This window comes from Myotis yumanensis, unplaced genomic scaffold (assembly GCF_028538775.1).
Source record: "Myotis yumanensis isolate MYYU_CA2020_CCGP unplaced genomic scaffold, mMyoYum1.0.hap1 SCAF_16, whole genome shotgun sequence".
NCBI lineage: Eukaryota > Metazoa > Chordata > Mammalia > Chiroptera > Vespertilionidae > Myotis > Myotis yumanensis.
Window position 1 is genome coordinate 19,514,422 of NW_027223767.1, and position 20,475 is coordinate 19,534,896.

General features: G+C 60.4%; 1 protein-coding gene across 5 annotated transcripts in view; it reads right to left on the minus strand.

Annotated features, from left to right (window-relative positions):
- ABR (ABR activator of RhoGEF and GTPase) overlaps positions 1-20,475 on the minus strand; it is a 188,960-nt gene that overhangs the window by 10,631 nt on the left and 157,854 nt on the right. For 3 of the 5 annotated variants that reach the window (XM_070393447.1, XM_070393448.1, XM_070393449.1), the window contains 3 exons: positions 2,178-2,237; positions 1,816-1,925; positions 1,012-1,151 (listed from right to left, as the gene is read on the minus strand). In XM_070393447.1, coding sequence (XP_070249548.1) covers positions 1,012-1,151; positions 1,816-1,925; positions 2,178-2,237 — 310 coding nt within the window. Of the gene's footprint in view, positions 1-1,011; positions 1,152-1,815; positions 1,929-2,177; positions 2,238-14,822; positions 15,235-20,475 lie in introns of those variants that run through there. The other 2 variants (XM_070393450.1, XM_070393446.1) reach the window with 2 other exon arrangements.

A 20,475-nucleotide genomic window follows, 5' to 3' on the forward strand; every position in this document is an offset into this window, starting at 1 on the left:
CGGGGCTCTCCTGCCCGCTGTGCGCCTGCTGGAGCACCATCTCCCCGCCGCCTCCCACGGGGCTCTACTGTCCGCTGTGCGCCTGCTGGAGCACCATCTCCCCGCCTCCACGGGGCTCTCCTGCCCGCTGTGCGCCTGCTGGAGCACCATCTCCCCGCCGCCTCCCACTGGGCTCTCCTGCCCGCTGTGCGCCTGCTGGAGCACCATCTCCCCGCCGCCTCCCACGGGGCTCTCCTGCCCGCTGTGCGCCTGCTGGAGCACCATCTCCCCGCCGCCTCCCACTGGGCTCTCCTGTCCGCTGTGCGCCTGCTGGAGCACCATCTCCCCGCCTCCACGGGGCTCTCCTGCCCGCTGTGCGCCTGCTGGAGCACCATCTCCCCGCCGCCTCCCACGGGGCTCTCCTGCCCGCTGTGCGCCTGCTGGAGCACCATCTCCCCGCCGCCTCCCACGGGGCTCTCCTGCCCGCTGTGCGCCTGCTGGAGCACCATCTCCCCGCCGCCTCCCACTGGGCTCTCCTGCCCGCTGTGCGCCTGCTGGAGCACCATCTCCCCGCCTCCACGGGGCTCTCCTGCCCGCTGTGCGCCTGCTGGAGCACCATCTCCCCGCCCCCACGGGGCTCTCCTGCCCGCTGTGCGCCTGCTGGAGCACCATCTCCCCGCCTCCACGGGGCTCTCCTGCCCGCTGTGCGCCTGCTGGAGCACCATCTCCCCGCCCCCACGGGGCTCTCCTGCCCGCTGTGCGCCTGCTGGAGCACCATCTCCCCGCCTCCACGGGGCTCTCCTGCCCGCTGTGCGCCTGCTGGAGCACCATCTCCCCGCCGCCTCCCACGGGGCTCTACTGTCCGCTGTGCGCCTGCTGGAGCACCATCTCCCCGCCTCCTCCCACGGGGCTCTCCTGCCCGCTGTGCGCCTGCTGGAGCACCATCTCCCCGCCTCCTCCCACGGGGCTCTCCTGTCCGCTGTGCGCCTGCTGGAGCACCATCTCCCCGCCTCCACGGGGCCTCCGACTCACTGGCATCGAAGACGGCCTTCAGCGCCTGGATGTCTGTGGCCACCCCTGAGATCCGGTAGATGCCGACCTCCTCGATGCCCCTCTTCTCCACCTCCTCCACACACTGCCGCACGATGTAGGGCACCTTGGAGCGCTCCCGCCTGGGGGAGGAGAAGGGAGGGAGGTGGAGGGAGGCCCCGGTGATGGCTACACAGACCCCTCCCCAAATACTTGGCCTTGGAGAGCTCTAGTCTGGAACCAGGAGGTGGGGGCAGGGACAGGGCTGAGAAAGAGGCCATGCCACGCTGCCCACACAGCCCACCCAAGGCCCGCCTGCTGAGGGACAGCAGGACAAAGGGGGAAGCTGGGAGGTAAGCTCCAAGGCTGAGGAGGGAATGGTCCTGAGAACAGGTCTCAGACTCTCATGCTATGGAAGACCCAGCAGGTAACCATCCACGGGAGGCGGGTCGGGCCCTGGAGACGTGGATGGTGGCGAGCCGAGGATGCCGACCCTTTTCCGAGGGGGGGCGACTCCTTGGAGTCCAGCCAGCCCCTGCCCAGTTGAAATCTTCCCATTGATGACGAGAGGCTGACGACCTGGCATCTTCCCAGGCAGCGCCCCGCTGTTTCAATGCTGGCTCGCGTATTTCTAAAGCAGCATGTGCGGCAGAGAATACCCCTCTGCGGGCCGCTTTTGGCTTCCGAACTTGCCACTGTGACTACTGAACTGGAGGGCGACTGCTCAGGGGCCGGGCGAGGGCAGGCAGGGCTGGAGGGGCCCTGGGCACTGACACAGTACTTGCACCAGACGGAGGCAGCACCTACTTCGTCACCACGCTGATCTTCACGCCAAAGACGCCGGTCTGCTTTTTGGATGGCGTCCTCTTCAGGCTCATGTCTCGGCTGGTGAACTTCATGGAGAATTCCACTTTGATCTGCTTGGGGGTGAGGCAGGGCGTGAGTGCCCGAGGAGTGCCCCGAAACCTAGGGACCCCTCGCCGGGACTGTAAACAAAGCCCACCTCTTGCACCCAAGGCTCCTGACATTCTGGTAGGGTGGGAGAGGGAAGGGTGTAGGGGGAGAAGGGAGAGGGGCTGGGCTGAGGGGCAGGACAGCACCCGGAGGACACCAGCCAGAGTCCGGGCTGCCCACCCACTGTGCAGACATGTCCTCTCTCTCCAGCTCACCCCGTTCATCTCGATCACATCTGTGTGCCAGTTCTTGGTTTCTACGGTTTGTGGATCCAACTGTGAAGAAAGAAAGAACACAAGTGAGAGAGAGATGACAGCTAGAGACCCAGCCAGATCTCTCTGTTGTTCAGCCACTGCTCATAAGCTGGCTAAATGGTCAGGAAGGCAGGAGAGGGGCCTGAGGCTCATCCGGAAATCAACCCTTCAGGGTGGCTTCAGCCTCCAGCCGCCCCCCCCCCCACCCCCCGGCCTGGTTAGTGAAGGACTATCCCCCACTCAGTGAAGGAGGCAGGGCACACTGTTAGGTACCTTTGCCCATCACCTCTCATCCACTCCTGACCATCACCCCGTGAGATGGGATTAGCACCCATTTCACAGATGCAGAAACTGAGGCTCACAAACAGTGAGCAATCTGCTTGGTCCCCTGACAGGAGGGGATGTAGCCCATGTGGTGGAGGTGCTGAAGGGGAGGCAGTGCGATGCAGACACAGGTGAAGCTCCGTCTCGGGAGTCAGGCTGCTGGGTCTGAATCCTGGCTCTGCCGCTGGCAGCTGCATGGCCCTGGGAAGTTCTAACCTCGCTAAGGAAGCCGCATTTATTCCGTCTGTTCACTGCAGTCAGTAACAGAACCTTCCTCGCTGGCTGCTCTGAAGACTCAGTGAGATGCCTGTGGTAAGCGGCTGGTCCCCAAACTCTCGGCAGGGGCGGCCCCCACGTGAGGCAGGAGCCCCGGGGGGGGTGTGGTGTGGTGACAGGAGAGGCTCGGAGGCCTCCCTCACGGGGGACGGGACAGGACTCCGTTTCTCTGACCCAGTGGCCTTCAAACTGTCTTCCCTTGTGCGCCCACAAAATCTGAACACCATGCACTCTCCAGCACGTTTTAACATCAACATCTGAATATTTCCAAGGCGAGTTTAAATACTTGCAAGGAATAGAATTTCCAAAGTAATGTAAATATTTACATCTTAAAATAAAACTGTTACCTCATTCTCTTAAATGTGTCCCGTGAAGTCCAAATAGCATGTGATTCGATACCCAGCGCCCTCCGCGTACAAAGACATCACAGCCCTTCCTGCCCTCGACGCCCCCGCCGCCGCCGCCTGTTTCCAGTCTCTTTTCCCAAAGGGTTTTGCCCTCGTTTGTATTTTTTTTTGATGTGAAAGCCTTTTATTTGTCACCCTATTCTATTTCACTTCAATAAAAATATCTGTATAAATGGAAATGAAAGATTTCCTCAGACCACAAGGCTCTAAATATTCAAAACATATTCTGGGTCAGTTATTATAATAATTAGCAGCATACAATAAAAATTAACCACCACATTGGAAACAGGAATAACTGTTCAGCAGCAAAGGACCATTTTGGTGGAATGGCGTCCCGTAAGCAGACGGGTAGAGCGTGTTTTCTGTGTTAGTTCATGTGTGTATACGAATAGTATGTTTTGCTAGGGTGAGACAGGGTTTAACGTCAATTCTGTTCATGTTTGTTTGTTTTTTTGTTTTGTTTTGAAAGATGTAAAGAACAAAGCATCCTGTTCACATAAAGAAGTAGATGAGGCCTAAGTAGTTTTATTGTAGCAATGTTAAGCAATATTTAACTTCTTTCTTTGTTAGTTGCTTTAAATTGCACATATACCCATTGTCAAAATTTATTTTAAACAACCTCTCAGCTGCTAATTTCCATCAGTTGTAAAAAACAACGAAGGGAAGCCACCTGCCTGGTGACAGGACCTATCACCCAGCCATTAGCCTTTCATCTTTTCAACACCTGCCCCAGCATTCCAAGTGGCCTCTCTGCTGTGCACCCAGGAGGTGGCAGACCCGGCCATGTCCCCAGCGAGCCTCGAGCTCCCCTGCAGAGAGAAGTGATGGTCAAAGGCCCTTCACAAGACGATCGATTTTTGACAACAGCACCAATGGGAGCTGAGGATCTGCAAACTGACTCCCTTGAAACTCCCCCTGCCATGCAGCCCTTGGAGAGTCCCTGCACACCCCAGGGACACGTGCACGGTCTGAACCCTGCTGCTCAACAGGCCTCACCGCGGAGGAAACCCACCCGGGTCAAGCCAGGGTGCGCTGGGCCCTGGGGCTTCTTACAGCTCCAGGTAAGTTCTTCCTGAACCTTCCATCATGCACACACCAGCTAGGGACAGGCACCCAAGCACCTGGTGGGTCTGGGGTCTGCATCTGGGCCAGCTTTGGTCCAGGCCCAGCCTTCAGCAGTCAGTTCCTTACCCGAAGAAGGGACAGAATCGGGGACAGGAGAGAGGAGAGAGGTGTGGAGAGAACCGAGCACCTCCGCGCTCCCCACCCAACACCTCCCCACACACAGGGAAGCGTGTGGGATGCACCAGCGGGCCGCTGCCCAGCTCTCTGCCCCAGAAGCCTTGGGGCCAGGGTCCTACTGGGTCCCAAAGGAAGCCCCGAGTTCGGCCGCACTTTCCTGAAGCCTCCCTCCCTTGGAAACTTCGCTTTGCCCCAACCCCTCACCAGCCTTCATCCCAGCCAGAAGGCTGGGTCTCGGACACGGGGCCTGGGTCTGCCCCCAGCAGAGGCAGACGCTAGCCTTGGAGCACACATTCTGGAGTGACCACCCTTTTAACGACGGTCTCTCCAAGCACCAGCATGAACCTCAGCCCAATTCCATGGTCACGGCACCTGGCCAGAATCACCTCAGGCCACTCCGCCGCCCCAGCTCCCCCGACAGCTGCCATGGACTGAGCCAGGGGCCCCTCCATGGGTCCTGCAGTGGAATCTGGCCACAGCCTGAGTGGGAAAGGGTAGGGACGGAGAGCCCAGATGTTCGTTCTCTCAACTGTGTGAATTGGGGCGAGTCACATTACCTCTCTGAACCTGTTTCCTTGCAGGGGGTGTCCGTACCCACCTCAGAGGGTTGCTATGGGAAACAGCAACAGCAAATGCTGACTTGGGAGCATCTCCGGTGAGTCTGGCACTCCGCCAAACCCTTTATGTGCAGCATCTCAATGAACCATCATCACAAGCCTCAGAGGTGTGAGCCTTGATAGCTGCTCCCATTGTACAGATGGGAACATGGAGGCTTAAAGAGGACGAGGAGCCAGCCTAGTGCCACACATCTACAAAGTGAGAGCTGGGGGACAAAGTCCAGTCTCTCGGACTCCTCTGCTCTGCTAACCCTGCAAGATAGGGCACCTGGCCTGGCGCCGGCACCTCTGGGCGGACGACGGCTGCTGTTACCGTTATTTATTTAGAAGGGAGACATCAGGGCTCCTGGCACCTGGGGCAGACCTGGTGCTGACAGGCGCCGCCAGTACAACCCTTCTGTTACTTCTCTCCCCACGGCTTCTGTTCTAGCTGCCAAGTTGCAGCCCTACATTTTCCTGGGAGCAGCGGAGACAGGAAAAGCAACTCATGCTAAGGCCCGGAGCTAGCCCTGCTTCCTCCAGAAAGCCTTCAGGGAAACCCCAGGCCTAGGGAACCTCCCGTTCCCTCTGCCCCCTGCACTAAGGCCTGGTCCTCCGCAGCCTGCCGGCACCATTTGCAGCTGTTCTGCACGCACCAGCCTGTCTGCGGCCAGATGAGTTTTACCGAAAGTTCCCACCACCACCCAAGTTCCCACCGCCGCCGCATTCCCGATCCCCTCTCCAGGTGCACCCTGGGACCCGCTCAGGGAGGCCTGCCCAGCCCCTCGGCGCCCCGACAATGGCGCTCTGTCTCCCAGGAGGCCAGCAGCCTCTAGAAGCCAAGTCTATTTCAGGATGTCATTTAAATACAGAGAAGGGAGGGTGCAGAGTAGAGGGACATGGCACGTTTTCCAGAGAAATGATGCTGCCTGCATTGCTGTGGCTATTTATAACCCCTGGGAAATGTGGACTCTGCTATTTCCTGATTAGATTAGTGCTGGGGGCAGAGGGGCCGGCCCCTGGGACGGCGTGGATAGGGACACCTGACTGCTCACCCTCCAGTCCCAGCAGATAGGGGCCATCCACCGCCCTGCGGAGCAGGCACCTGGGGACCTCAGATCACCTGAGGGAGGGAGGCAGACAGGGCTGCAAAGGGCCAGGCTGGGGAGACCCCCAGAGGGCCCCTCCTTCACCCTACAGGAAATACACACGCAGTGGGGCTCCCCCAAGGTGGGGCCCAGGCAGGAGACAGAAACGGGCCACAGGACATGCTGGAGAAAGTGGTGAACGAGTGGGCTGTACATGGCCACTGGGAGCAGCTCAACCGTGTTGAGCAGCCTTTGCGTTTGGACTTGGTCTCATCACGTCTGCACACCCAGACGTCTCTCTGTCAGGGAGAATCGGCCGACCTCTGGGACTGATGTCCAGGAGAGAACCCCTAGGGCCCCTGCCACGGAATCCTGGGCGCCTGGGGGAACCCTGCGTCCCCACCTGGGAGGCCGCATACTCGGGGAGAGTGGCAGGAACTGGGAGGCCGCCTGACCTAGCTGGGCCTTAGCGGCCTCGTGTTTGGGACGGGGAACACCCAGGGGCCTGGCAGAGGCCCGAGGATCAGAGGACCCGAGCGCAGGGGCGGGTGCTCAGTGCACACCCGAGCACCCTCCCGGTGGTGGTGTCACCTTCATTTTGGGAATGTCCTCAGGGCTCCCCTCTGAGGGGTCTCAGCCCTTCCTCCCGCCCCTTTGTCTCCAGCCTGGGGCAGGTGACCCCGCGCTGGCCGTTCATGGCTCCCCCCCCCCCCCCCCCCCCCCCGCGCTTGGGATTCCAGCGGCACCGGAGAGTCTGGAGTCCCCATCTTGCTCTCCCGAGTAGGTGACAGAGCTCATGTTCCAAAGCGGGTCCTTCTGAGGGTGGGCAAGTCTTCCCACTACACCACACGCCTTCAACCACCCAGCCGGCCCGAAGTCTGCCACCACCCTCCCCGCTCCCCTCCCCTCACATGGGCTACTTCAATCCAGGAGGGGCCTGTGGTGGCCCTTCTAGGACAGCACGGCCGGGGGAGGGGGCGGGGGAGGCAGAGGCACAGAGGTGCTCACGGGGTGACGGGCCCATGCAGACCTAGAGACCTACTCACCAGGGGCCCAGGGCTCCCAGGACTCCACTTCCTCCCCCCAGTCCCTAGATGCTAACCTTTCTGTTAGAGCCCACTGTCCCCCCAGCACAGCCTCTCTGCAGGCCGAGCACGCCCTTTCTTTCGCTCGGCACTGCTCTCCCCTGGGCTCTCGGGGCCGCAGCCTGCCCTGAGTGGCGGCCTGGACGTCCCTCAAAGCCCAGCGTTGTCTTTAGGACCAATAAGAACTAAGTGCTCTAACAGTAAGGAGTCAGTTGGGCACAGTGACGCTGTCGCCCTAAGAGGTGGGTGGGGGCTGAATGGGGAGGCAGAGCTGTCTGGCCGTGTTTCTGGGGACGCCTGCCAGAGGCGGTGCTGGCTGTGACCAGGCCCCGAGCCGGTGCCCTGTCTGCCTGGGGCCCGCTTCCGGTGGCTCCCAGGCCTGGGCCACGGTGGCGGTCCCGGCTGGCTTTCCCCTGCCTCCTCCGGGTGCATTCACATGCCCTGGGCTGGGTCCACGCAGACACCAGAGCCAGCCTGTCATTGGGACAGACCACAGGCGTGAGAGGCCGGGCAGGGCTGGCAACGGGGGGAACAGGGAGCTGCCAAGAGCCTGCTCTCCTCCCTCTGGGGGAGGGTACTGGAGGATTCCGTCGACGTGGCAGGGTGGAGTGGGAGGGGGTGCCAGGGCCTAGATCCTGGCCTCCAGCGCAGCAGCCGGGTCAGGGAGACCAGGTTCTGTAAACTCGCCCGCCTTCCCAGAGGCCTGCCTTCCCCCTACGGCCACACAAGCTCTGCCCTGCAGCCCTCACTCCGCAGGGTCAGGCCCCACTCCCAGGTCAGCACACGACAGGCTTGTGCCAGGCACTGGGATGGGCCACTCGCCTCGGCGTGCCTCCCCCAACCCCCTGCCCAGAACTTTGAAGTTCCCAGAGGCCCACATATGGAAAGGGTTTAGCTGCTCTGAATGAGGCTTTTATTGAAGGCAGGTTAGCCTTGTGTCCCGCCACCCCCCCCACCCCCGTGACCTGCCCTCCCCAGCGCTCTGCGTTCCCGCGTCCAGCTTGCCCCCTGCCTGCCGCACGTTGAGCCCTCGGGCCGGGCACTGCTGCAGACAGAACTCACACCCGGGCTGCTTCGGGAGACCCCTCGGCTGGGCACAATTCTCCGGAGCCCTGGGCCCTGTCTTTTCAGAGCTGGCCCCCACCGCTGCCTTCCCTGCTGCAGACTTCACCCCAGAACCAGGCCTCAAACTAACAGCCAGGAAGCTGCCCCACCCCAGCTCAGGGACACGCTGTGGGCACAGGGTAACAAGGACGGGGTCACTCGGGAAAAGGAACTGGTCAGGGTCAAAGCAGCACAGAGCAGCCCCCGGCGGCCCCGTCTCCAACCGGAAGGGCCCACTTAGAGGTCAGAGTCCGAGGCGAGAGGCCACCTGAGGTCCTGGCTGGGACGCTTCATGCTGGCAGCCACGGCGAGGCCAAGGCGAGCCTTTGGGACCGCCGTGGGCTCAGTGGCCTCCCTCTGAACTTGGGTACTTTGGTAAAAATGATGAAAGACCTTCGCTGAGGATGACTTCATCCTCCCTTTCCCGGCCAGGAAGGCTATCCGGGCACAGAGCCTGTTAGTAAGAATGAGAGGCACCAGCAATTCCACTGCCTGTGCCCACGGAGGGGCCTTCCAGTGGCCGCTTCCCTGGGCCCCGCACACCACAGCGTGCTGGCTGGGAACCACACACAGCAAGGCGAGTGGGCAGGCCCCCCGCACCCAGAGCACACACCTCGGCCCCCATGGGCACCCAGACAACTAGACAACTGAGAAGCAGCACAGGCTCCAGCAGGCTGGGGGCATCTCCTTGCAGGACGGTAGGATGGCTAGGATCCGGCTGCCTGGGTTTCAACACGGCCCTGCACTAAGCCGCTCAGAGGACCTCATCTGTGTCATCTCTGAGCCTCGGTTTCCCCATCTGTAAAATGAGTGGCTAATAATAACAGCCCCTCGTAGGTCGCCAGGGCTAAGAACAATGCCTGGAACTCAGCCTGGGCTCAAGACGTGCCGGCATCACTAACTGGGCTACACTCTCTGTGCTTCCCGTGGCGCTTAGGTTAAACCCGAACTCCTCGCGTGGCCTGCGAGGCCCTGCACACTCTGGCCCCTGCCCACTCCGTCCGGGGTCAACTACACTCTCCACGCAGCCTCTGTCCACCTCTGCACACACCGCGGTCACCCCGATCGCAGGGTTTGTGCCCTGCCGTCCTTCTGCCTGGAACGCGCTGTCCCAGATCTATCAAGAGTCCTATTTGTCATTTCAATCTTAGTTCAAAATTATCTCTCTAAGCAAGGCCTCTCCCTCCCCATTACCCTCTAATCCATCACCCATCCATTAATTTTTTTGGTTAACCCTCACCCAAGCATATTTTTTCCATTGGATTTTTAGAGAGCGGAAGGGAGGGAGGGAGGGAGGGGAAGAGGGGGGAGAAAGAGAAAGAGGAAGATCGATGGGTTGCCTTCCGCGCTCATCCTGACTAGCGCCGGGGAGTGAACCTGCAACCCAGGTACGTGCCCACAACTAGGAATCGAACCCAAGACCCTTTAGTGTGCAGGTCGATGCTCTAACCACTGAGAAGCACAGCCAGGGCCTGAAATCTCATTCACTGCCTGACTCCTATAGACAGAACGTTCCATGAGAGCGAGGCCCCTCTGCCTGGGCCACCTGTGGAGTGGCCAGCCCTCTGAAGGTGCCCCGTCAGTATTCAGGGACTAAATGAACTAATTGGGATGCGGGGGATGGAGAAAAGGCCTTCCCACCAGGGCTTCTTCAGGACCGGGGTCGAGAAGGCCCACCTCCCAGCGAAGGGCTGGCCTGGGCCCAGGCGCAGCCCGTGACCTCTTCCACCCAGCCTTTCCCAGTGTGCTGGGAGTTTAAGGCTTAGGGATAGGAATCTTGAGCCGTGGCCAAGATCACCATGTGAACTGGATCTAGGAGATCACCCTGCACAGCCCCTTCGTTCTACGGATGCCAGGGAACCACAGAGGTGAAGGGATTTGCCCAGGGTCACGTGCCAGGTTAAGACAGTGCCACACCAGCCTGAGGGGCGGGAGCTCTCCACGGAGGAGCCAGAGCAAGAAAGAGGCCTCTGGTGTCTGACGGGAAGGGACACTGTGGCTGTCACTGGCTCTGCACGTCGGAGGCACCAACCCTGGGGGGGGGGGGGGGTCACTGTCCAGGACAGTGGCCCTTCCAGCTTCTCTCTCAGCCACAGCAGAACCAGGGAACTCACTGCGGGGTCACGGGGCCCTCCCAGCCTCCCTGCAGAAGAATCCCAAAGGGCGGCTTCCATGGCCGCTGCCCACCTCCCTAGGGCCCCTCCTGGGGACCAGATAGTGGGGCTTAGTCTAAGGCTCGCTGGGATCCAGGTCCAGGACTGACTCTGGCTTCCTCCCCGGGTCTGGGCAGGAGGTTCTAGGTATGTGGGGTATGTGTTCCTCTAGGGTGCACGGGAGCTCTCAGAACACGGCACCTGCTGACCAGCTCCCGACAATGTGGGCAGCCGGCAAGGCCACTTGGCAGAGGGCTGGCCAGTGCCCGGCAACTCCCCCAACCAGCACCTGCAGAAGTTTCTGGGCTCTTTCCAAAATGGCTGCCCTCCTGGGGCCTCACTGCCCTCGGGTTCTCCTGCAACACTGGGCTCCGGCAGCCTTGACCTTCCGGGAACCCCCTTGGCTGGGAGGCTCAGCTCCCCCTGGTCCGGGGCCATCCAAACGCTGGGGCACCAAGCCCAGCGTGGCTGCCTGGCCGGGCCACCTGTGCGTCCCAGGGGTGCCGGGGAGCGCCAGCGGCTTCTCTAACCTCCCCAGGTGCCAACCAACAGCACCGGCCCCGTTCACTTGGAGCGAGCACGGGGCTCCCGCCGTGGTGTCTGTGACCCTCTCTAAATCTCACAGTTTGTGGGTCTGGTTGGCTCTGAGTCTGATTCTCAGAGTCAAGGGCGCCTGCCCTGAGGAAGCACACGGGCCTCGCGGGAGCCGGCTCGGAGGAGAAGGGGGAGCACTGGGGTCGGAGGCCACCGTGTGACCCTAGGAGAACGGTCCTCTCTCTCCAGGGAGCCAGAAAGTGCTGTGAGAAGCAGAGTGACGCAGGACTGCAGGGCGGCCACACCACTCCCCTCCAGCCCCCCAGCTGGCCCACACGCAGGCCCCGGAGGAGAGGAGCGGCTGCAGGGTCCCCCAGGCCTAGGGGAGCACCGCTGTGCCCTGCCCACGGCGGAGGGAGCACTAGGGGTGGGTGCGCAGGTGCATGGTGAAGACCGGGGTGCAGGTCCCTTCCCTTTAGCCAACAAGGTGGAGAGGGGTGGGGGCGGGGGGACGGGTCAGGGCCGAGCAGTGGGCAGCCAGGGCAGGACATTGTCTGTTGCATAAGGTTTCAAGCTCTTTCTTGATGCCCAGAGCCAGGTCATGAAATAAAGTAAGTGAGCTCACGCCGTAGCGATGTTATACCCCAGCACCCCTGCCCCCTCCACAGCCCGCGAGCCTGGGTGTATGTACGGTGTGCATGCCCGGTGCCACCTGTGAGGAAGAACTGTCCCTGTAAAGGCCAGTCCCTGGGAGGGGCCAGGAGCGGCCTGTGGCGGCAATCAAGAAGGTAAAGAGAGGGACCCTCCTGAGCCCGAAGGTTCCCCAGACAGGTGGCTCCTCATCCTGCCCTTCCTCAGGGACCCCTCCGACCCTTCCTAGAAGCAGAAGGGAGCAAACCCCACCACAGAGCAGGCAAACTCAGCAAACCCCTCAGTTGGCCTTGCCGGCCTCCAGCTTCCAGAGAGAAGCTCCGTGAAGGCAGGGAATTCTCAGACCCGCATGGCGACCCCTCAACGCAGCGACAAGGTCATCAGGAACCAACCTCACCTCTCCCCACTCCCCTGGACCCTGCCCGACTCCCCACCTCCAGCTGGTATCTGGCCTGGCCGCAGGGCAACAATGGGGCCTAGATTTCCCCATCAGAGCCCCAGACAAGTACTCTGGCCTCCCCGCACTGGGGCCCTCCTAGCCCTTGATGGCTCCCGCAAGTGACCCCATTAGAACCTTTGGACACTTCAGGGGGTGGGGTTTGCCCCTCTCCCTCCAAAGTGCAACTTAAGGATCTAGAAGCAGGCAGGGTGGGAGGAAGGACAGGCATGGAGCCTGGTCTCCTTGAGTGTGATTTGGAGCAAATTTTTAAAAAAACAAGAAAAAGGAGAAATGCGAGTTAAAACGCCAAGAGGACTGGCAGAGCCCACAAACCCAAATGCCACGTGTCTCCTCTGCGAAACGCTTGCACAACAAGCCAACTGCCAAGTCGGAGGTCGGCGTGAGGCTTCGGCCCCAGAGCTCTCTTTGGGGATAAGAACGACCCAACCATCGGCCCCGGGACCCAAAGGGGAGCCTGTGAGTGGGCCCTGAGCAGACTCCCCGGGCCAGAGGCTCTACAGGTGAGTCCTGGGACTTTTCCATCTGCCCCGATTCTCCAGCCCCAGCACAGCGGCCCCAGATGAGTCACCCCCACCCCCACCCCCCCGCCTTTCATCTTTGGTTAAATGGGACCAGGAGGGCCACAGGTGACTGGGACATCCGCCACATCAAATCCTTAGTGCCAAGTTACTGAGGCGGCCCCCCCTGCCAGGCTGGGCAGTCCCTGGCACCCTTCTCCCACCCCACCTAAGCTGCTACCTGATCCAAAAAATAGAAGATAAATAAAAACTAGGTTAATGCAGCCGGGAAGGGAAGTGGGCAGAGGGCCTGGCTCCACAAGAAGGCCTGCCCCCCCTCAGCCCGGCACAGCACGGCAGGCACAGGAGGGCGGATGGACGTCCCTGTCGTCCACGGTGCAGACCCCGTGTCCATGACACCGACAGACTTTGCCACCCAACGGGGGCTGGGAGACCGAATCCCCCGCCACACAGAGCATCCCAGCGCCAGAGCCACCCTGCAGCTGCACTGATGCCAATCCGCTCAGCAGCCCAGCGCCTGGCTGGCCCACCACTCTCGCCCGGAGAGCACCATGAGACACGGAGCCAACAGGCACCCCCAGAGGCAAAGCCCGCTGAGGAATTCCTGAAGTGGCCTCTTGGCTTTGCCAGTCACGGACACACAGGGAGAGAATAAAAAGTCCAGGAAAGTGTGGGATTTTAGGGTTTAAAGTTGCTCCCTAACCCCCCGGCACCTCCCCAAAGGTGCAGGTAAATCGGAAGGGCTCTGTTTGGCTGGCGCCGTGCCAGGCTCCTGCTGGGTCAGTTTCTTGCCAACCTCGAGGTCTGTGACTGGATGAGGAGCTTTGGGCTGATATCTGCTGGCCTCAGCAGGGTTTGGGGAGAAGGGGTGCAGGGGGGATGGCTCCGTGCTGCCGGGCACAGACAGCTGCCTCAGCACAGAGGGGCTCTGGTAGCAGCTGAGGCCAGCAGGGCTCTGCCAGCCTGGTCCCCAGAGAGACTGAAGGTGACCCAGCGGCCAATGCAGGACAGCTCAGGTTGCTGCCCGGCCCAGCACTTTCCAGGACCGATGTCACCTCGGGGAGGTCAAGTGCGCCTCACTGGCAGGGGAAGAAACTAGACCTGGAGCCAATGGGCCCCAGAGCACTTCCTCTTGGCAGGTGCCAGGAACCTCTGCTGGCTGGCAGCGAGGACTTGTGCAAAGGGCCCCCTTCTGAGTCCGGGAGAGCTCGCAACTCCCCGTCAGCCACGCAGACCAATCAAAGCCTCCCTGTGACTACCTTGCAGGGCAGGGCTCTGGCCACCAGGACACCTTGCTCTGGCAGTTCATCTGTCTGCAGTTATCAAGCACTGACTGTGTGCTAGGCCCTGCGTCTGGCTCTTCCTCGGACGCCCGATGCCAGGGCCCGAAGCCAGCACCGAGGCAGCCTGCCCAGCTGCAGACAGTCAGCTTCTATCTCGACTTTAATCCCCACCCAGGTCTGGGGCTGCAAGCAGGATGGGCAGTCTTCCCTGGCTCGGCTTGCTCTGGACTGCCCGTTGGGTCAGGAACCCCCGGCACACGGACTGAGTTGCCTGGTGCCTGGCTGGCACTGGGCCAGCAGTCAGCTGGGTGGTCCCTGAAGAGGCAGCCTATGGACCCCAGACTCAGCAGCGGCTCTGCCTCCCGCCAGATCCCTCCTCCCTGGGGGGCAAGGATGCGACAGTCCCATACACAGAAACCTCCCACGGCTGATGGCGTTGAGGTGCCACTGTCAGTGCCCCTCAGCATAGGGGCAGCCAGCAATGTCCACTGGATACAGGGGGTAGGGTCTTGGATGAACACCGTGGGGTGGGGGTGGGGGGACACTGGTGCCCAGGAGTCCCTTGCCTAGTCTGTTCATATCCTGGACTCAGAAAGGAGCCGGGCAATCCTCTCCCACAGGAGACAACCCCCCTTCCCTGAGGCAGAGAAAGCAGCCAGGGTCAGCGGCGGGGGTAGCAACCAGCATTCATCATCAAATTGAGGCCACGGAGCAGACCTAAAGCAGCCCCCAGGTCTGTCCCAGGACTCCACAGTCAGGCAGCAGCTGGGATGGCGCTCCACAAGGAGGGGCAGAGCGCCCGGCACCCGCAGGGGCCCCAGCACCCCGCCCTCTCTCAGTCGCCCTAGTCCACCCCCTCCGGTCCCGCAAGTCCCCCACCAGCACCTTTTGGCGGAGCAGCTTGCTGCGCACACGGCCCCAGAGCCGGGCGCCCGTGTTGGGGGGCCGCTTGCTCCCCGGCTCCTCCAGCGGCTCCAGGCAGCAGCGCTCCAGCGGCTCGCACACCGCCTTCAGGCTGCAGTCGGGCTGAGGCAGGACGTCGGTCATGCCGGCGGCGGCCCACAGACAGCGGCGGCGCAGGCACCGGAGCTCAGCGCGGATAGGGAGCGTCCGCGTCTGTCCGCCCGAGGCGCGCAGCCCCCAGCGGCGGCACAGTTACTGGAGTGGGGCCGGGAAGCGCATGGTGCGAGGCGAGGCTTTCTCCTCCCCTGTCCCTCCTCCCGGAGAGGAGAGGCTGCCGGGGAGCCCGATTGGGGCTCTCTGCTCGCCTCCTGGTCCCTGGTCCCTGGTCCCTGGTCCCTGGTCCCAGCACCGGAGTGCGAGTGCGTGCGCCACAGACCGGCCGGGAGAAGCGTCCAGGGGAGGTCCCCGCCTCCACCGAAGGAAGTGACTCAGGCACTGGAGGCTGCCCCCTCCAAAAACCCAGCCTCCCGGTTTTAACTCCTGGCAGGCTGGGGCTCCTCCTCGCCGACCCTGCCTCTCCCCCGCCGGCCCCTACTAAATAAAGTTTGACAAGCAGCTAAACACAATCCAGTCCCCGCGCCTCCGGATCCCGGTTAACCCCTTCACCGCCAGGCTGCTCCCTGGGCCCGGAGGGGAGGGAGGCTTGGGCGGAGCCAGGAGGGGCGAGTGGGGGGTGGGGGGGCTCAGGGCCAGGAGCTGCGTGTTGGCCATCAACTGCCGGTCCTTTGTCCTGGAAAAGAAGCTGTGGCCCTGGAGGTCTGCCTCCTTACCCCCAACTCCTGCCACAAGGTGCCTCCCTCAACAGGGCCAGGCAGGCATGTACCAGCAGCCAAACCTCTCGTGGAGAAGGTAAAGCATGAGGAAGGTCCCGAGTCGGGAAGGAGGGCTCGGCTGCTGTGGGCTCTCTCCTTGGACATGAGCAAAAGCCAAGGGTGACACTGGTCTCTGGTGCTCACAAGAGGTGCTCCTCACGCGGCCACCTTTAACCACGCCCTGTGCACTGGGCCAGAGACACCCCGAAAAGGCTTGTGCTGTAAGGGGCAGAGGATGCCCACTGGCCAAGGGGCACTCAGCCACTTTGTCGGCGCTGGGTGCCGAGGGAGCTAGAGACGTACGGACTTGTTTTTGGCCATCAAGTTGGTGAATGTTTTAGCCAAAGACTGAGAAGTGAACCGTTTTGCATGGTGACAATACAAAGTAGAGCATTGGAAAAACTTCCCATACACGTTTTCCAGAGAAAAGAGAAAGGCCTGAGCTCAAAATGATTAGGGTGCAAACCCAGAGGCGCCCGGGACGGCACACCACGGCAGAGCGAGGCTCGGGGTCGGGAGGAAACCAGTATCCTCATGGTGCCAACCATGAGCGGGGTCCCACGCAAAGGGCTTTCAAGTATCTGATTGCATTTAAGTCTCACACCTTCTGTGATGTTGGTGTGATCGTTCCAGTTTTAGTATCAACGAGACGGGGGCTCAGGGAGGTCAAGTTCTCCTGTGAGGTCATGCGGCTGTGGTCGGGAGTGCTCACTGAAATGTGGCTGGTTTTTTGGATTCAGGAGAAGAGCTGAGTCAGGACATTTCTTGGTTACCCCAGGCGGGTGGGTCAGGGCACAGAACCAGCCCTTGGCCTCAGGAATACCCCTGCTGGGCCTCAACCAGCACACAGGCCAGAGGTTTAACATCAGAGCCCTTGGTGCCTTTGGAGGCAGGGGTGGCGCCTTCACTGCAGATTAGCCAACCCGATCACAGTGAGAGCCGCCCTTCACTGAGAATTTACTATGCAACAGTCCCCACGCTAAACCTGCACATGGACTGGCTCACTCAGTGCTCCCCAACCTTATGAAGTACCGGCACTCCCATTTCCACCCGAGGAAAATAAGGACACCGAGAAGTTGAGCAACGCGCCCAAGGCTAAGCTGGGCCATGAACAGAGGTCTGGCTGACCTCACTGCCCTGTGGCAGGATCTGGTCCTGCATTGCCTTCTGCCTGGCAGGGGGAGGCGGGGTCCTGGGCCCTGTTGGGCTCTGGAGGGGTGGGTGGGTGGGGGGGCTCCAGGGCACCCAGGCCAGCCCCATCTCCTCCAGGCCTCCATACTCCACACCCGCTTCTGCACAGTGCGGACGGGCTGGGCTGCCAAGGCTGCACAGAGCCTCTTCATACCAGAACTTAAATTGCCTAAAGCCACCGCAGCTAAACGGACTGAGCCACATAGCTTTTCCAGCACCCAAGGGCGAGGGGAAGAGCCCCAAAGAGGCAGCAGCACACCCGTGTCCCCTGCCCAGCTGAGGCCCGAGCCACCCTTCCTGCCCCATCCCTCACCTGCCTCTCCCAGGCCACCGGGGTGCCACCCCTGAAGACAGTCTTTCTCCAGCCCCGTGGGGGCCAGCCAGCTTCCTCATTCCGTCTGCCACAAAACCCACTGCAGGCCTCATTTCTTCATCCCATTCATTTCATTCAAGAGGCCTTGACTGAGGGTCTACGTGCCCGAGCCTGGGGCAGGAGCTGAGGAACCACAGAAATTATTCAAAAGCCTGCACTTGTCAACGCTTACAGCCCAAGAGAGGAGCAGAGACATGGGCTTAAACACCTCTCAACAGGAGGCAGAAAGGCATCCGGGCATTTGGCACGTATTAATTGTGCCCCTACCCTACGTCGTACTCAGATGGGCAAAGCACTGTCTTTGCCCTCAAGAAATCCAGTCTTATGCTGTAAGAACAGCACAGATAACGAGCCATGAAAGTCTAGAGAAAGGAGAGAAAATTTCTAGCCAGAGGGAATCAGGGAAGGCTTCCTGGAGGAGGAGGGGTGGTGTGGCTTGAACAGTTGTGGAAAAAAGCCACCTGCCCTAGCTTTACTCTGCATCCCTCAGCGAATGTGCAACTGCTGGTTGTGTAACTGGCTGGTAAGGCGCCATTATAATTGCTGACCACATTCACCTGCAACAGACAGACACATGACCAGCGCTTGGCACCACCGGCTGGTAAACTTCAGAACTGGCCCCTCGCTGGCTTTCTAAGGCCTCTTCCCTCTATTTGGGTCACATTTCCCAGGATGCAGTTTGGGGGAAGGCTGCGCAGGGTGTGCCTGCCCCCCATCTGCAGGTGTGTGGGAGAAGGGGGACAGACTAGATCCTGTTCCCAAAGCTCTGCGCTTGTCTGTCTTAGGAACCCCAGGCTCAACACTTGTCTGGGTAAGGCCAGTTCTGATTGGATGAAAGATGGCCAACTAGTCTCCATGGTGACATAAGCGCCTCAGCAGATGGGTAGCTGTCAGGAGGCTGTTCCCTTGAGCTGCTCATCTTTCCCTTCCTCCCTGTGGGCTGGGAGCTCTTTCTGGGGATAGCACAAATGTGCCTTCTCCCCCCGAAGCCTGACTCAGTCTTTCCTGGAGTCGATGGTCTAGGAGCAGAGGCTACGGGGGGTGGGGGGAGGCGGGGGTTTGTATAAGACAAATGTTCCCAGCAAGTTCCTCAAAAGCAGCTGTCTGAGTTCTGGTCCCTCCAGCCCACCAGGGACCCTTCTTTATCTTTGCTGAGTGGACTAGGCTTGGGCTGTCCTGGCCACCCAGGAAGTGACCACATCCCCTCTCCCCTCTATGCACCCCCTCCATCCGGCCACACCTGGCAGGACCCGCCTCTGAGGACATGCAAGGGCCCCCTGTCTGCATAAACAGAGCCTAGGCGGTAAGGCCCACACGAACAGATGTCACTGCCTTTGGAATTAAAAACATTCCTAGCAGACTGTCCAGTCCTCGCTCGTCTCCTTCTCGGGCTCTCTGCCAGAGGAATGAGAGGGGCTGTGCCTCAGGAGATGCAGGCAGGACCCTGGGTTATCCCCAGGGAGAGGTATACACCTGGGGTGGCCAGGACCAGCCACCCAGCACAGCTGTGACAGGTAAAATCAGGCTAAAGTGATCAGCAGTGGCATCACGGAAGAAAAAAAACGTCAACAGGGAATATATGCAGCCTCAGACGTGTGGGAGGCAGAGGCAGAGATTGCCACCAGGCTGCCTGGGTGACAGCTGGGGGTGGGGACAGCTTCCAGGCCAATCCTCCCGCCTGTGAACACAGAGGGAAGGCTCTTTCTCAGAACTTCAGGCTGCTGTGCCACTTCCCTGGAGTGACCTCCTTCTTCCCACTGGAATGACTTCATCTTCCCTCAGGCCCAGAACAGAACCCTGATTCTCTGTCCCTGTCCTCGGTCAAATGACACTGAGCCAGGAAAAGGGGTTTCTGAGCCACCAGCTAGGGCAAGGCCACAGGCACCCCAGTGAGGACAGTCAGGAGTAAGGGGGGAAGGGAGAGTCCCAAGTGTCCCTAGAGAGTCTGGGTGCTGGAGCTGGGAGCCGGGGAGCCGGGGATCGTGCTGAGGAGGAGGAGGGCTGGGAGGAATGTGGTTGGGGTCCGCCTGCATAGAGCAGACCCCGAGGGAGCAGAGCTGGGAGGCAAGGTGGTGGTGGAGAGCAAAGTGGGTCTGAGGCTGCGAGGGCTGCAGAGAGGGAGCCCGCCGTGGTTCCTGCCCAAAGACCGGCTCAGAGTCCGTGCTGAGAGCACAGCAGGGCGGGCCGGGCATGAGAGCCCAGAGGAACCGGGCCGGGCAGAGGGTGTGCGAGTTGGCGAGGAGGGCGGAGGGTGGCACGCCCCAGGAGAACTGTGAGAAACGGAGGTGGGAAAGTCCCCGTATGACGGCTGGCTCTGTGATCCCTGCATTCCTAACCTGTGTTCTCACCGCGTTCTGTACGGATGCTAATGAAAACCTGCATGTGGGGAAGGCAGAGCTCTTCCGGGAATGAGAAAGTAAGGCCCACGGATGGCTTTCTCTATCTGCCCAACTCTCTGAATGTCTGCTACGTTCAAGGGCTGCAACTAGGCCCAGGAACAGGAACACTTCGCTCGAAGTCACTGAGCAACCAACGGCAGCGCTGGGCCTACAAGCTACACTGCCACTCACCCACCACTGCCTGGTGGGGAGGACCTTGAACAGGCCCGTCTAACGCTGACAAACCGAGCGGTGGCCACCTCCCCACGGACCCGCCCCGCCAAGGAGAGAATGCTAGCGACAGGGGGCTCCCGAGGCAGCCCAGGCAGAACTCCCCAGGTCCGGACCCTGCAGCTAGCTGTGTATGGCGATGTAGTTCTCTAAGCTCTGGAACCTCAACTCTATAGATAAGTGGCTATTGGTGGCTTTAATCAGTTAACTGCCACACGTTCAAAACGGAAACCATCCCCACACGCCATGATATTTTGAATTTTAAAAAATCAATTTGCAATGAATATTATAAAATAAATATATTACAATTCGGGTGTTCTCAAATATTTTCAGTTGAAAATTCTCAAGAAAAAATGACTTTAAAGTTGGTCTACAGATGCTTGTGGCAGGCAAAGAGTTAAATGGATGCCCAGGGTAGGGGTGCGGGGCAGGTTCTGGAGTAGGCTCAAGGTGTAAGGGGTGCATGGTATAAGGCAGTGGTCGGCAAGCTCATTAGTCAACAGAGCCAAATATCAACAGTACAACAATTGAAATTTCTTTTGAGAGCCAAATTTTTTAAACTTAAACTATATAGGTAGGTACATTGTTAT